Source organism: Olea europaea, unplaced genomic scaffold, assembly GCF_002742605.1.
Source record: "Olea europaea var. sylvestris unplaced genomic scaffold, O_europaea_v1 scaffold990, whole genome shotgun sequence".
In the NCBI taxonomy this organism is placed as follows: Eukaryota; Viridiplantae; Streptophyta; class Magnoliopsida; order Lamiales; family Oleaceae; genus Olea; species Olea europaea.
The window spans coordinates 184,487-201,633 of NW_019268410.1; the positions used below are offsets into that span (position 1 = coordinate 184,487).

General features: G+C 32.9%; 1 protein-coding gene across 1 annotated transcript; it reads left to right on the forward strand.

Moving 5' to 3' along the window:
• Positions 1-8,140: 8,140 nt before the first annotated feature.
• Positions 8,141-10,106, forward strand: LOC111392850 (protein DETOXIFICATION 56). The gene is made up of 2 exons (XM_023018244.1): positions 8,141-9,289; positions 9,449-10,106. The coding sequence occupies exons 1-2, from the start codon at positions 8,326-8,328 to the stop codon at positions 9,973-9,975; spliced, it is 1,491 nt and encodes a 496-aa protein (XP_022874012.1). The 5' UTR covers positions 8,141-8,325; the 3' UTR covers positions 9,976-10,106.
• Positions 10,107-17,147: the final 7,041 nt, after the last annotated feature.

Sequence of the window (17,147 nt, forward strand, 5' to 3'; positions counted from 1 at the left end):
TTCAAGTCCATTCTTTACACCATTTCAAAAATCAGGTAAGTAGTATGAAAATTCAAAATTCAAGTATATTTTTAATTAATTAAAAATATTTATTAAATAAAGATAATAAAATAACGATTAAACGATCAATGGTCACAGATTCATAATTATATGTCACAGATTAATTTATTGATCACATATCGTCAAATTAATTGGTCACAGATTATTTCGTGATCACAAATCAAAAATTTTATATGTCAAAAATTATTTTTTAGTCACAGGCACCTAATTTTTTTGTCACAAATCAGCAAAATAGTTGGTTACAGACAGCAAAATAGTTGGGTCACAGATTCCAAACACCTCCACCACCGATCTAGTACCAATCTTGGTCACAAATCAACACCACTGCATCGTCGCTTGCACCACACCACCGCATCACCAGACTCTATCTCGATCGCATTCCACCACAATACTTGGTCACAAACACTACCCGCCACAACACCACCACCACCATCATCGCCACACGCAAACCGCGGCCAACACCACCACCAAGTCACGCTAGTTGCAATGTTGTTCTCACCAAACAGGTCACATTATATATATGGGTCACATAAGTTTGGTCATATACACCAAACACCCAACCCTGATACTGATTCACCGCTAATTTTTGGTCACAAATCAGTCAAAGTTGGTCACAGACGCCTAAATAGTTGGTCATAGACACCTTGCTCATCGCTGCCACTACAACAACCATTGTAATCACACGGCACACCACCACCGATCTACGCCACCACTGTAATCACACCATCACCGATCAACCACACACCAAACTCCAAACCATCGATCGCGGCATCACCAGATCGTGGGTGCCTTGCGCACTACATGTGACCACCACCATCACCTCCACCACCACCACCACCACAAAACCACATCAAAAATCACCACAAAACCGCCACAAAATACCACACAATCAATCTTCGCCGTCGCGCACAGCTATGCTCTGAGCAAACACCGATGAGGCCTCAAACAGCCGCAGCGCCGCCCTTCGCAAATAGTAGGCGAGATGTGAACAGCAAAGGTGGCCGCCAAGCAAAAAGTCCTCGCAACGTTGTAGCATCGCCAAGCACATACACACCTCCAGCGCGTGTCTCGTCAGAGAAAGCCGGATTTGCAGCGGCTGAGACATGGAGGGGTCACGGGAGAGGAGAGTGAAGAGAGAGAGAGTAGGACTTTTAAAATGGTATTGGGATGAGTTTGGAATTGAATTGGGATAGGTTGATATATTTTATTATTAATAATTAAATCAATGCCTGGATATTGAATAAAAAACTTTTCCATCTGATTTTTGCACTAAGATTTTCAAATATCTTGAATTTTGTAATTTTCCCTATTGTCAATGGAAAAGGTGCTAATTGGGTCAGTAATTTGCACCCTCCGCACACAAGAGTGTCTCCATGCTACATAAGCTTACACCTTCATACAATGTCGCTAAATATAAACAAGTATATGCCTCGTCATTTTCTATGCGAAACAAACTTATTTAGCTTACGTCCCAACTTCAATTGATGCACTTTGAAATTTAATTTCTCATTCATCCAAATATCATTTTAATATGAATATTTCTCACAAAAAAAAAAAAAAATTACTATAATCTTTCACAAAGAAGAAGTGAATCCCACTCAAAATTATTGTAGAATTAACCATTTCCAACCTAAGTCACTTTAGTTTAATATCGAAAATAATCGATACAGATCATTTACTGAGGTACCGATGTCACCTAACATTGTGGACACTTACGAACCCCATATTAATTATTCACCTCATTTTTGTATGAGTAATGAACTCAACCAGAGTTGAAGGTCAAAGTTAACTGTTACAAATAATTTTCTGAGTTATTTATGTCAACTAACATTCTAGACATCACTAGACCCCATATTAATTATCCATCTCATTTTTACTTATAATATAATTTTACGAGCGATGAAGTCACCTAAGATTTAAGATCTAAATCAATCGAATCATTTTCCAAGGTATTCATTCACCTATCATTCTCGAATATTTTTTTGCTTTTCAATATGGGATAAAAAGCAAGACTAAGTATCTCCATGGAATTTCTGGCAGAATTCACATATTATATCACATTTAACCTAATTTATTCTTGGAAATCATTGGGAATGTTTACCATATATTCTCTATCTCTTTGAAAGAAGTTCGATTTGGCATCCACTTTCGAGATGACTTGGACTTAATGTTATTCCTACTCATTAAATCTTCCCTTATCCCACAAATCAGCATCAGACAGAGAATTAGTGGAACCTTTTGACCATTTTATTTGTAAATCATTAGATATAAATCCACGTGATAAGGATTAGCATGTAGAAGTGCGAATAATTCAATATTGGAAGGTAGATACTTGTGGAGACAAAGTTATGGTGCTCTTTATCGTCCCTTCAGGGTCCTGTCCACACGTCTTAAATGGAGGAGCTGTGATCGCATCCAGATTTACCCAAGTGGCGAGTCAGGAGGGAAGGCCGTCACTTCTCAGAATTAGTCGAACGAAAATCAGACACCTTAGTCACCAAAAAAAATATTAAATAGTGATTTTTGAATCATTATATATGAAGAAATTGAGCTTTCATTAAATTGATTTTGGACGTTAAGGTGAATTCTAAATATTAAAAAATAATTCATATGTAAGGATTTGTGTTACATTTCTTGTTGAGGTCGACCCTTAAAAATAGAACTAAAAAATTTCGATATGTATCAAAGTCAAAAAAAGCTTAAATGAACATTAAGTTCACACTATTACTTCAAGCTAGTTATTTCAAACGAATCAACATCTAGCGAAGACATATTAAGGACAAAAATCCCAAGTATCTTATTCCTCTTAACTAGGCTACTCTTTTAATATAAAATTCTAAAACTGACAACAGAGGTCAAAAACCTCAAATGAACAAATAAGTTCATCAAAAACCCAAATTATCATTTAGCTTTCGACATTGTTGTTTCAAATGAGTCATCATCTTGCCAGAGTATGATAATAGTAAAATTACGCATCGTTTAAAAAAAACAAAACAAAACAAAACAAAAAACAAAAAACACAAAATAATAATAATAATAATAATAATAAAAATTCAACATATAAGGATCTGCATTATTTCTCTTAAAGAGATTGATCTTTTAAAATGAAATTTCAAGACTGAATAATGTGATCATAATTTCTATCTTTCCACCCACATGCAAGTGCACAAATAATTACAAAATCAAACAAATAGTTATTATCAGCGGTCGTAAAGTTTTATCAATTGTGCATTGGAAAAATTGATTGGTTTCATTGGTCACAACCCCAATATCAATGTATGTTTTTCATTAATGGTTGTTACCTATGCATAAACAAATACACACAAACACAAGCGTGAACAAATAGATATTAGAAGAATCATAAAATAGACAAGGGTCCATGGGGGATGTCCATATACTTTATGAAATGGGGAACAATTACGAGTGGCATGCAAAATGACCAGTGAATTATTGTGGATCCATAACTATCTTTTACCAATAGAACTCGGAATGTCTAAAAAATAAAAATAAAAAATCCCAAAAAATAAAACACAAAGAAAAAGAAATCTGCGCTTGCTTCAGTAGGTATTGTGACGATATCATAAATGACTATGGTTTCAACTCCTTTATCACTTTCAAATCTAGGCATGAGACTTTCATCTTACTTGATTCGTATGATTTTCACTGAAAAATGTGTTCAAAATATGTAATCATACTTTTCGAGAACAAACAGGCAAACTAATGGCATGTTTTATTACATCCTTGATGACTTCAACAAAGAACTATACATGTTGAATCAAAAACTTCACAAGGTGATCACATCTGATTCTAGTATTTTTCTAATCCATGACATTTTTGGTCCAATGAACTGGGTAAATTTGTCATAAATGAAAGCTAAGCTAATGAATTATAATTCACTTTGAGAATTTTCCACTTGTCGATGAAATAATTAATATAGAAATAATAATAAAAGAAAAAAGACAGCCCCTTGAGCCATTTCGACAAGCTTATATTGAGAACCCTCACAGGACCACAGTATAAATATTGCGTAATCAGCGGCGGACACAGGGGTGGCAATGTGGCATGGGTCGCGTGGCCCCCAACTTTTGGACAAATCCCTTTTTTTTTTTTTTTTTAATGTTTTTGTCTTAATTTTCAAAGTCATCACGAGATATCAAACGAAATCGAAATATTTTATTCTTAATATCATTGCGAAGTACTCAAAGCCTAGTTTTCTACATCATCAATGGCATGCGAAATAGTCAACTTAGCAAATGTTATGGCTGGTCAAAGTATAGATTTTTCCAAATTAATATTTCGAGAATTTCAAAAACATGTTAATTTTAAAATTTCTCCGATGAACGTATGCTGACCAAATTTAGTAATCGCTTACGTCATCTCAAAACTTGTTTCGAGAACTACATCATATAAATATCGAATGGTCCAAATAGACGTTGAAAATAGTTAAAAGTATGTCAAACATGTTTCTTAAAAAGAGACGTTTAATTCGTTTTTTCTTTAAAATATTTCAATTTTTTCATTAACATCTATTATTTTAGCGCTACAATTTTTTCAATATAATTTACGTCATGTTATTGGAAAATTTTACATGGGGCATGATATCAAAAAATTTCAAAATTTTACATGTCATACCCCATTTCGAATGTAAAATTTGGTGTAAATTTACAGGAATACGATTTTTTTGGATGTAAATTTTCGAATATAAAATTCCTCACAATTTTTTTGAAAGTTTGATTGTATCCTATTAACTCAAAATATCTACGTCCACCACTGATTCCATTCTCCTTTAAAGATGAGATATTCCAACCTTATTATTTTACCTTTCTGAACCTATATGGTTTCTTATTCAGGAGCTTTTTCATGTGTCCCACCAATTAATGCATTGGATTCTTATGATGTTGATATTTATTAAACTGGATTTTAGTCTTAAATATACAAAAATAATTATATAAGTTGGTATCAATTAGTATGACATTTTTTACTATCGTTTTATTTATTTATTTATGTTCCTTTCTGGGCTGGGGGTGGAGAGAGGGGTCGACTTTATGTTTTGATATGTATAAGTTCTCATCCATTATTAGCCACTAAGATATGGCCAATACAAATGTAGCTCTCATCCCGAATTAACCATTTAAAATATGGCCACTATAAACGTAGATATCAACATGTGAATCATTGAACCAAATTACACCATGACAAGATGGCTCCATTGATTGAACTGAATACAGCAATCGGTAATTTTCTATTTTTACTTGTCTTTCGTTATTAATTCAATTCAATTTTATCTAGTTACGTGTATTGAGCATCTTTAGTGTGTATACACAGCATAAGAGCACACACAACTTAAATCAAGAAAGCTTGTCTTCTATTATAAGTAGTTCTCATCATATCTTTTGCTTGCAAGACTTGATAAGTGTATTTTATATACTTATCTAGACCGTTAAATATGATTAATTATAATTAATTTTGATAACTTATGACTTAATTAGATAGTAATTTTGTTTATTAGGTAAAACTCGAAGCAACGGGACTAATTGTATATTTTCAATAGTTGATTCGGATAAAAAAGGATGTTTGAAGATCATATAAGATAATTGGAGGTCAAATAAGTGAAATATAATCAACGTATCTTCATAAATCAATTTTTAATTGCACAAGTTATGCTCCAAATTTTTTGACGGAGATTGAGACTCATTTTTGGCATAGTAAACATTCAAATTGGAAAATACTACCTTTGCTAATAATTGTAGCACTTTAATTTAGCTTTTTAACGTGCCTTGAATCACCTCAATTGAATTTCGGAAGAGAGAGTTATGACAAAAATACGACAACTATGTAGTGACATAACCATGCACAATGCGAATGCTACTTTTTTTTATTTGATTGGGACTCCTTTAAAACCCAATCCGAACATTTTTCTTGACCTAATTTCACCTTATATAACACAAGATTTTAAGAATTCAACTTTGAAATCGAAGATCGAGATTTCTTGCATTATTTCATGATATGTTGATATTTTTTACTATTCTTTTCGTAATTTATATAAAATCATGGTAGGATCTATTTTTTGCATTGGATGAATATAAATCCTATAGTTTATTTATTTTAATTCAAGACTAGTGGTTAAGTACTTTTGTGTTTCTTGATTAATTTTGTAATCCCATCGCATTATTTAATTGCTTCATCATCAATTAAATAATTAGTTGTTTGTTGTAGCAATGTTATAAAAATCATATCGGACCAGTTCACGGTTCAGCCGAAAAACCCGTGAACCGACCTTTAATCCAGTCTGGTACTCATACATTAACTGGAATCCATGATTTTTTTCAGGGGATTTATTTTTTTTTCACAAAAACTTTTAACAATCTTAATGGGTCACTCATTGCAATTGAAGGTCGAAAGAACTTTTTTATACAAGTGATTCTCCTTTACCTCCTTTTTAAAGGAGGTCATTCTTTCAATGTTTTAGTAATCTTTCAATATGAGATACTAGCCCCTTTTTAAAATGAGACTATTCTTCCAATGTAGGACAATAGCCAATTGTCAATTCTAACTTTCTAAGTGTTTACTAGTTTATTTCATTATTTCCATTAACAAATCATAAACCTCAACAAGATTATAATTTTTAATTTGAACAAAGCAAATTATTTTTTACATATTAATTTTTAGTTTTTGAGATTATAAAATAAATTACTATAGTAAATCTAAATAATAAACATGGATTATATTTACTTTGGATGAGAAAATTAAAATTTAAAAATATATTATAATTATGATATTTTATAGTTTATTTGTTTATTTATTTATTTAATTTGTCATCCTATTCGACCCTTTAAACCTTGACCCACTTTCTTTTTCGAGCCGATACCCGGGTCGATTTTTAAAACATTTTCTTGTAGTTTTGGGAAACTCAAAATAAGTTTAAGAAGTGGTAGTATTAATACACAGGCAACAGAAATTGGGAATCACAAAATCACATACGCAATCATATAAATAAACTAAAGTTTAATGCATTCTAATAATTCGAATTCATATTAGGAATAGACTTGGATCGTAATTAGAATAAAATTAATTTATCATAAAAAATAAAGTTAAATATATCAGCTTTATCGATTATCAAAAATACATTAATAGGACTATATTATAAATCAAGAATTAAAATAGATAGCGATAGGTGGACTCAAAATTCAATACTTTTGCTTTAATTTTAGAATAATTTAACATTATAACAACATCAAAATCTTTTTCATGTTACAAACTTCGAATTCTATATACAACTAGGACACTTGAATTAGAATTTATTTCCTTTGGGATAATAGTTTCAACTCACTAATTCTATTACTTGTCAACGATCTTGTACGCTTATAAAATTTTACCGAACATGATTCATACTAAAAAATGTGTCGATTCGATGTAATTAAAGTGGTTACAATGGAAATTGATGCAGGACGGAATCATGAATAATAATAATAAAGGGTCTTATTCGTAACATAATAATGAGTGTTTGCTCGAATTTCGCTCGAACGTACGTGATAATTATTTGGAATCCACCAATAAATTGAAAATTTGAAATATCTTATTAAGCAATAATCAAATAATTAAATTAAATTCTAAGAAGTGTACAAAGTCTCTATATTCATAGGCAGGATTATTACCTACTTCCACTCATGTTAGGAAATTGAAATAAGAAAACTAATAAAACCTAATCTAATCAGATATCATATTCTTATTAATAAAAAAACAATAATCCTAATTAAATAAAATAAAAAAGTTCTATCACAACTATACAAAAAAACTTTAAAAAATAAACACAACTAAAAAAAAGATAGAGCTAAACGCAAATTTCTTAGTAAGAAATAATATTTATCTTATTTCTTTTATTTCCTAATTGATTTGTCTCACATTATAGATGTACAAAAGGCTGCAGATAGAGTTAGAATTCCATTAGAGATTTCTAAGACTAGCAATTTTATTCCCATAAGCATCTTTCTTACATTTCATATTTTATCCGTTTTGCATTCTCATCACGCACTATATACTTTCCCCCACAAGTCTTTTCCCTTACTTTATTGGCCGTTACAAAAGCCACTAAATTTTCATAATTTTATAAACAAAAACCTTCACGGTACCCATGCACTCAACCTCCATTATTGTTCTCATCTATGATATGATTAATTGATGACCCAATTCCCACTTCGAATAACAAAATTTCTATATTAGACACAATCCCACTAGTATTCTGTGCTCAATATTGCACTTTAAAAAATGGTAGAAGTGGAACAAAATCCTCCAATGCTTGATCTCTCCCCAGAATGGCCTAAAAACGCCTTGTTCTCAACACTTTCAGAGCTTAAATTGCAATGGCGAATGTCGATTCCGTTGGTGGCAATGAATATCACGTGGTTCGCGAAAATAGCCATCACCACAGCATTTTTGGGGCGGCTTGGCGAGCTTCCGCTGGCCGGTGGGACCCTCGGTTTCACCTTTGCTAATGTGACAGGTTTTTCTGTATTGAATGGGCTATGTGGTGCAATGGAACCTATATGTGGGCAGGCCTTCGGTGCTAAGAATTTTAAGCTCCTTCATAAGACACTTGTTATGGCTACTTCTTTATTACTAGCAGCATCAATTCCAATTGCTTTCTTGTGGCTAAATGTTGATAATATACTAATTCACTTTGGCCAACAAGAAGATATTTCTATTACTGCTAAGAATTATCTGATTTATCTCCTCCCTAATCTGGTTATTACTGCACTATTATGTCCTATAAAGGCCTATTTGAGTACGCAGAACATAACAGTACCAATCATGTTGAGCTCAGCAATGGCAGTAGCATTGCACGTACCGCTTAACGTGTTTCTTTCTAAGGCAAAAGGCCTCGAGGGAGTTTCGATGGCAGTGTGGATAACTGACCTTCTAATTGTGATATTGCTCGTTTTGTATGTGTTGGTAGCAGAGTGTAGAAAGGGCGGGAAATGGAAGGACGGGGGCTGGTGGGAGCATGGGATTAAGGACTGGACAAGGTTGCTCAAGTTATCAGCACCGTGTTGCCTAACAACTTGTCTCGAGTGGTGGTGTATCGAGATATTAGTCCTGCTAACTGGGCGCCTGCAGAACGCAAAACGAGCAGTAGGAGTGCTGGCTATTTTGTTGAATTTCGACTACTTGCTGTACTCTGTGATGCTTTCTCTAGCAACTTGTGCATCAATTCGCGTGTCAAATGAGCTCGGTACAGTTGAACCGCGTCCTCAAAAAACTCAAATCATTAGAGATGAGACAACGTTTATTTATTTAAATATTACCATTAGTGACCTAACATGTGCACAAATTTTATAAGTCGGTAGTGTCAAGATTTGTGTTCACCTAACATAAATTTTGTCTTCAATAGGTGCAAACCGTGCTGGATTGGCCTATCGGTCAGCATCCATCTCTCTATGCATAAGCATAGTGTGCGGCTTTATCGGTGGCTCAACAATGGTGGCAGCCAGAGGCGGCTGGGGACGACTATTTAGCCATGATAAGGGGATCATAAAAACTGTAAAGAAGACAATGCTTCTAATGGCTATAGTAGAAGTGGTTAATTTTCCGTTAGCCGTTTGTGGAGGCATAGTGCGTGGGACAGCCCGACCATGGTTGGCGATGTACGCCAATCTCTGCGGGTTTTATATGCTGGCTCTGCCTTTAGGAGTGATTTTAGCCTTCAAACTCCTTCTTGGGTTGGGGGGATTTTTGATGGGGTTCTTGGCAGGAACGGTTTCTTGCTTGATTCTGTTGCTGGTGCTTGTTGCAAGAATCAATTGGTGTGAAGAAGCTGAGAAGGCACAGAGACTCACTGGCCATGAACAAGAACTAGTGGTTAATAAAACTGAAGATCATAACAGTTTGGCAATAGTTGATAGTACTGTTACATTTTGATTACAAAAGGCTTTGTATTTGTTATTTATATTTTCACAACAGAACAGAACAATTCATTTTTCAGCATGAGACAGAGGTATATATTCTCTCAGATTAATTTGTAAATATCATAGAAGTCATGTTCTGCATAATTCTGTTATTTCTATCAAGAATGCGGCAACTAATAAGTGGTTATAACACAAAGAATAATGTTATTTGTAGTCGCTCACTACCGCAATTGCTCTATGTTACATACATGCGACGGTTAGTGATTTGTTGCATAAAATGATAAAAAGACACGTGTATTCGACATATATCAACTATGGCAGCGAGCGATTACAAATAGCATTACTCTAACTCAAAAGTCAAACTTTAACCCAGTGTTTCTATTTGGTTACGGAGCTTTTAATTGTTCTGATTAGTCACCCAACTCCACTTTATGTTGTCTTACTTGTTATGTCGCAACACATTTCACATATAAGAATAGGTGTATACACGAATTATGGCTGTTTGTTACCTTGAATTTCCACATAATAATCAAAATCTTTTTCAAACTTCATTAGAATTTTTTAAAATAATTTTTTGTTTGAAGTAAATTATTTAGCATTAATTTTGATAATGCTAGTGTAGAATAATGCAATAATTGATTTGTTATTTAGAACACTTGAACCTTATTACAATGCTAAATTATTTCACACGTGTTACGTTTATCATATTACTAACTTAGTTATACAAAATGGTTTAAAATTAATTCAAGAACAACTTGAAAAAATTAGATACTCGAAATTAATTTTATTTATTCTTCTAGTTCTCAAGAAGAAGATTTCTATAAAAAATTCCAAAGCTATAGAATTGTCTCCAAAATTTTTTGTTGACACGTAGCGAATAGAAAGAATTTCAATCTTCCATATGCTACAGCCTTGTGTTGATTACGAATATTTACAATGATACAATTTACTTTTAATTTTTTTTATTTTTCCGTAGCAACGGACTTGACAATCGGAGCAATAGTGGAGTACAAATTATTACTGGAGCACCCTTTGAAATAGTTGTCTTTGTAAGGTAACGATGTCAAAGTGTGTAGGTGAAATAATCTTCTTATAATCTAGTCCGATCAAGTTTTGCAGTCGACAAAATACTTGAAGGTATAGCAAAAATATTCTCCAAATTTTTGTATTCAAGGGCTTTTCAAAGAGCAAAGTAGTACCACGAAAGGTTTTGCCCTTATTTAATGCTATTTGCGTAAATTCCCTCACAAACCAATCAAGTCCCTATATCATAACCTACTACCTATATGAGCAATGGCCCAAATCAGGCCTGGTTTTACGCCCAACTTGTTAATAAACTAACCTTTGTCAAGCTTTTTGATCATATCGGTCAATAGTAAAACTTTCCTAAAGATTTTGTGATCCAACCACATCATTTTATGGCCCATGTCTATTTTTCCTACAAATGTGTAAACCTGGCGGGCAATTTATCTAGAACCACCTGTACCGGACCATGAAATTGGCCCAGTTATCGATCTTAAAATCAAGAACCAAATAATTGGAAAAAATTCACAAGTCATGTGTCAACTACACACAATTTAATTTGGAAAAAATTCATAATTAAGAGGTCATATATCACCCATTTTAAAATTAAGAACAAAGGTTTCAAATTTCAAAAACCAGATATTTATTAAAATTTATCTATGATTTAAATAATTAATTATATATTTTATTAATTAAATATATTAAGGATATATATCTATACAATTTGATCACAAATTAACGATTTAGTTAGCCACATATTATTTTTAAAGCATATAAGAATCAGAATGGACGACAAGAACTAATTTCGGTCGATTGGTCCTGATTCGATCAGTGCAATTACCTTAGCCTATCATGTTAGAAAATCTAATCATATAATAGATATTAATGACCATAGTTCAAATATTTGGCAAAATTAATACTCCGTGCACAAATTTAATATAATAGAAAAGAAGTGTTCTAATATTTGCTCAATTTCGATTCTCTTAAGAATAAAGAGATAGATTCAGAGTTAGTTGAACCCCTTCAGAATTCAATTATACGTAATTAACTTCTTCTAGAAAAGTTAAAATAAGATTAAACTTAACTTATGATTATTATTATTCTTTTTTATAATTGTCTCTACTCGAATCTCGTTAAAGATAAATAATTATCCTATGGTTCTCAATAACAAATGGAATTTACATTTAATCAAATACCTGTCTGACATTTTAGAAACATAAATTATTTTACGTATCACTCTTGTGACAAGCTATGTAAACAAAGTCTGCGCGTCATGCACGTCATGTTGACTTTTGTATGCACGTCATGCTGTTTTCCTCTAACTTGGGGTGTCGTTGAATAGTGAACGGGGTTGGGGACGGAAAACATAGTCACAGTTTCGAGTTCTTCGAAGTCGCCTTGAATCTTTTTTATTTGTTGTTAAAAATAAAAACATGACTGAATGGAACAATAGATTTAGATTTTATATTTTTTTAAATCCTTGGCCACCTCTCGAAAATTTTCTACAAAGTGAGGATGGTAATGGCCGACTCCGTTGTGCCCAATTGCCGTCCCTACATGTTGAATTGTCTCCATAAGAGCCTGACTGCGGTCATGACTGATCTTCGATTGGAGTGAGCTTGAGAGAGTTTCGCTCGTCTGTGTTTTAACCTTGCTAGTGTGCTAGTTAGACTTGATCTTGCTCAAATTTTATGATACCTTTCATTACTTAACCAAGCACATTATCTGAACAAATCTACGCAATAACATGTCACACGACCACAGCAATTTTTTAGCGTCACAATATTCATCAATAAAACTCTAGACATGAGAAATAATAATAATAATAAATGATAATAATAATAAATAAATAAATCCACCAAATCTTGGGCTGTAGGTTAGCTGATTGATTGATTGAATTAAATTAGTATCTTTTTCCTCTACTTTTGACCTTTTTAAACATTCTAATTCATGGCCAAGTTTGTCTTCTGGACATTATGATGACAAAATATTGACTTATCTTTGCAAATCAATTGATAATTGCAACACAAATATTCCTAATTAGAACATATATATATATGTACCTATTAATTAGGAATCATTAAATCATTTTGCTACGTCTAATCAGATTTAACATCAATAATTAACACTACTAAGTAATGTTTTGTTGTCTCAATCTACAGCTTGGTTGAGTCTCATTATTTAGAAAAAATGCATTCTTCTATAACATTATGACATCATTTCAATCATATATTATTTCATAAAATAATATTATATGTAAATTTAAAACTTTTCCTTATTTTTTAACCACACATTTCCCATTAATACACTGTTCAAAAATTCATTTTTTCCTCCAAAATGAGGTTCAAACAAGGGCCTAATTATATTTACACAAATGGAATTTACATTTGTCGCTAGGTCATACATGATATTAAAGTTTACTTAGGTCTTATTTAAATATGAGGACTTATTACTTAAGAAATCGACTCACTTGTATAAAGGTTGAGCCGTCTCTGCCTAGGTTAAAGAGGGAGTTGTTTTATAGATGCATGTGCCGCAACTATTTCGCATGGTTTTTGCTTTCGGCAGATTGAGACCACAACGGTAGTCTCATTGCTGCTTTACATAAAAAAAGAGCTAAACCAAACCATTGCCTAATGATATTCCTGCTTTTTGTCACGTAGGAGCGTGCATGTAAAATATTCATTATGTCTAGATACACTCTATTGAGCCCCCGTTTGACCCCATTATTTGGATTTATAATTGGATAATAGTGTTTTTATTTTTATTTTTAAATGGATGGTTGTAAAGGAATGAAATTTTTTTGATTTGTGTGAAAAATTATTTTATTGAAGATTGTGTTATTAAAAATAAGAAAGAAAAATTTAAATTAAATCGATGAGTTTTAAAGGGAGCCAAATGGGGGCTGAGTCTAATAAGAGTGTAATTTTATTTTTTCGTGATGGATAAGTTAGAGATGAGGTCTTATAATGTTTGAGAACGTAATCACGTGTTCTACTGTAATATGATAGAATTTCGACGTGTAAGAATACAAAGAATTGGTTGGGATATTTTTTTTTTTGATCTCTTTGAGACCGTTCTCCTTTGGGGAAGCACGATATATTTTTGCTTACGATGGTAGGGATGTTTCCATGCAACTACTACTCCACTTTGAAGAGCAATCGAAACTTGTTCATCTATGTTGTGAAATGGTCTTGAGGTTTTAACTTGATTTCAATATTTCGTGGAAATCTAACTTGGGAGAGTACCACATTTACTGGCCGCTTAAATTGTTTAGTTGAAAGTGTCCGACCTCATCAAGGTTGCAAGTAGGTGATGGCCAACTAGGCGATCCTCAAGCCTTTACGATGTGTGGTTGGTTCGTTTATGTGATTCATTGTCCATGTTAAGCGCGCTCTTTGTATCATTTTCAAAACTTCTCATTCCGATCTATTGAATCTTATATCAAGAGTTTCAAATTGATCGATTGTGTCCAAAGTTGTGCCTAAGATTATAATCTTACATAAACACTCTAAACCGCCCTCTAAGGAGTGCACTTTAATCTAACTTTTCCTTGTGGGCAGTGGTTCCCTAACTAACGATGGAGGGTGAGACTAACCTAAGATTTACAAGTTATGCCAATGAACTATTTATAGCAACCAAAAGGGACCAAGGCTATTAAATTGAATAGCATGTTTAGCAAGTTGGACTAGACAATAGTGTATTAACATAGCATCAACCTATGGTTGGCAACGGTTCGGTTTGTGATAGGTTCGACCAAAATCATCATCAAACCACCAATTTTTTTGCCATACCATAACGCACCATAACCACGTAAGTTGGTTTCGGTTCGGTTCATATCTCGGTTTGAGACGGTTAATAACTATAAAAATAAATTATTTTTCATAAATCCAATCGTCAAATTGACAAAAATAATTTATAAAAAAAAGTCACACAGAATGGTTATCAACTGATAGTCGAGTGAATTATATTGGAGCACTTCAAATAATTTGCGTTGTTGATCACTTAATAGATCAAATTTGTACAAAGGGCCAATAGAGGGTACATTTGTAAAATGGCAGCAATTTATGGTACTAAGGGTAATGTCAAGATTGCTGATGACAAAATCAAGAAAAGCAAAGATTATATATACTTAATTTCAAACCAATCCAAATGCCTAAAACTAATCAAATGATCAAATTTACCGTAAGAGAATAAATTTTTTGAAATTGAAATTGTAGATTGAGTTCGCTTCAAGAGCGAGTGAGTTGATAATAATCATGTGTGACTGCAAAAAGGAAGAAAAAAGGCCCCTGTGGAGTTCGCAAAATTCGATATTTTTTTTATATATGTTAGGCATTGGATTACTACTTAGATGGAAAAAAATAAATTCAACGGGTGATCAGTTCGGTTCAAGGTGACGGCTTAAATACCATACCCGTACTGTCTCGAATCGGTTCATTAAAATCAAATACTATATCTGCCCCATTGCACCATCGATTCGATTTTTTCCGTCCCATTCAGTTTGATTAATCGCGATTTTCGATTTTAACGATTCGAATTGCCATCCCTACATCAACCATACTCCCAACTCGTATCCAAATCAAAATAAATTCAATGTAAGAAGGAAGACACAGGATTTTTGTGTCATGTGATTTTATTTATATCTAGGAAACAAATATTATTAGTGTCACTTGGTGCATGTGACCTAATTCCCCTGTTTGTTATAAATGAACCAACCCAATTTGAGCTTCTCTTGTTTGAAAATTTAATAGCCTTTTAACACGATTGCCATCCCCTTTACATCATAGGGACCAAAAACATAAGTCATAACACACTTCTCAACTTGTACAAGTGTCTAGCATCACATCTCACAGAAGATTTGTTAGTATTCAATTATAAAATTGGATTTACTCATTATTCTTTTTCAATAATTTTAGTAGGGGTGAGATCTTAGGGTAGACAATTGGTTAGATACTAGTCGAACTAAAAATTATTTTCCTAATTCAAGTAGCGAAAATTGAATGGCCGGGACTGCCGAATCTTGTATCAGAACAACCAACAAAAAGTGAGAAAGTGAAATCAAAATGAGGAAATCCAATCCATGGCCAGTGTTCTTCAAGAAAGAATGGAAATGCAATACCATTTTTCATACTTCGTTTTCAATGTTGTATCGACACAAGTTCCTACTTCTGAGCAATTAGCATCAATTAATAAAACTTTCTGATAGTTGTCCAATTAACATCCTTGCTATATTTACTCATTAAAAGCTTAAGATTAGAAAATGATCGAACATTATATTAAACTATTTCAGTGTAGTAGGAAATAAATCAAAAATTGATTTTACCAATTTCATCTTTAAAATCAAATCGACCACCACAGAAAATAATGTTAGCCACGCCGACCAATATAAATTTTCTTTTACCAATTTGTAAATTTTTTTTGATTCCTTTCACGACTCCACAAAGGCTAGTTTGAGAAGAAAATTTTAGACCTGACATCCTAATATTCAAAAGTGAGATTTTGACTCATCTAACATTGCGAGATTGAGTCCCTGCATGATGAAAATTGACAACATAAATGTTAAAATTACAAGTGACTTTCATGTGAATTAGAGCTATGGAGTAGAATCATCGAATGGCTTAATATTTTTCATATTTTAACGTTAAAGCCACATACAATTTTAAATTTCCACATTATCCATTTTTGTTGCATGAAAACTCAATCTCGAGACGTTAAATAAGTTAAGACGTCAAATTCTCACTTTTGAAAGTTGAGGAGTCATATCAGTGTGATTTTCCCTAAATTAAAGTCTCTTAAACCTACAGCATACCAAGAAGAGTTGGGTAGTTGATGGAGTATTTATCTTCACCCACTTTATTTCAAATTCCCAGCTGTCATTGGTGGGACTTGTCCTGTATTTTCTAGGGTTTTGGTTAAATTCTGCATTTACTATATACAATGGTACCTTTCAAATCTCACCATTCCTATTGTTAGAAAAACACTCCTCTGCTTAAAGTCTCATTTAAGATATATCTAAATTTGTTAGGACATACTGATTAAAATTTCCTGTCATATTCATGTATTTATGTGTCCTTTGCAAACCTTTCAAGGCAACCATTATTAGTACAAAATTTGTTGTTAGGTCTACCAAAAATTGTCACTAATTAAGTCCAAACTTTG

What these genes read in the sequence shown, in the direction of transcription:
- LOC111392850 (XM_023018244.1), top strand. Translation starts at nt 8,326, where the DNA reads ATGGTAGAAGTGGAACAAAATCCTCCAATGCTTGATCTCTCCCCAGAA. An exon ending in TCGCGTGTCAAATGAGCTCG is followed by an intron (nt 9,290 to 9,448) that starts GTACAGTTGAAC and finishes TGTCTTCAATAG; the next exon opens with GTGCAAACCGTGCTGGATTG.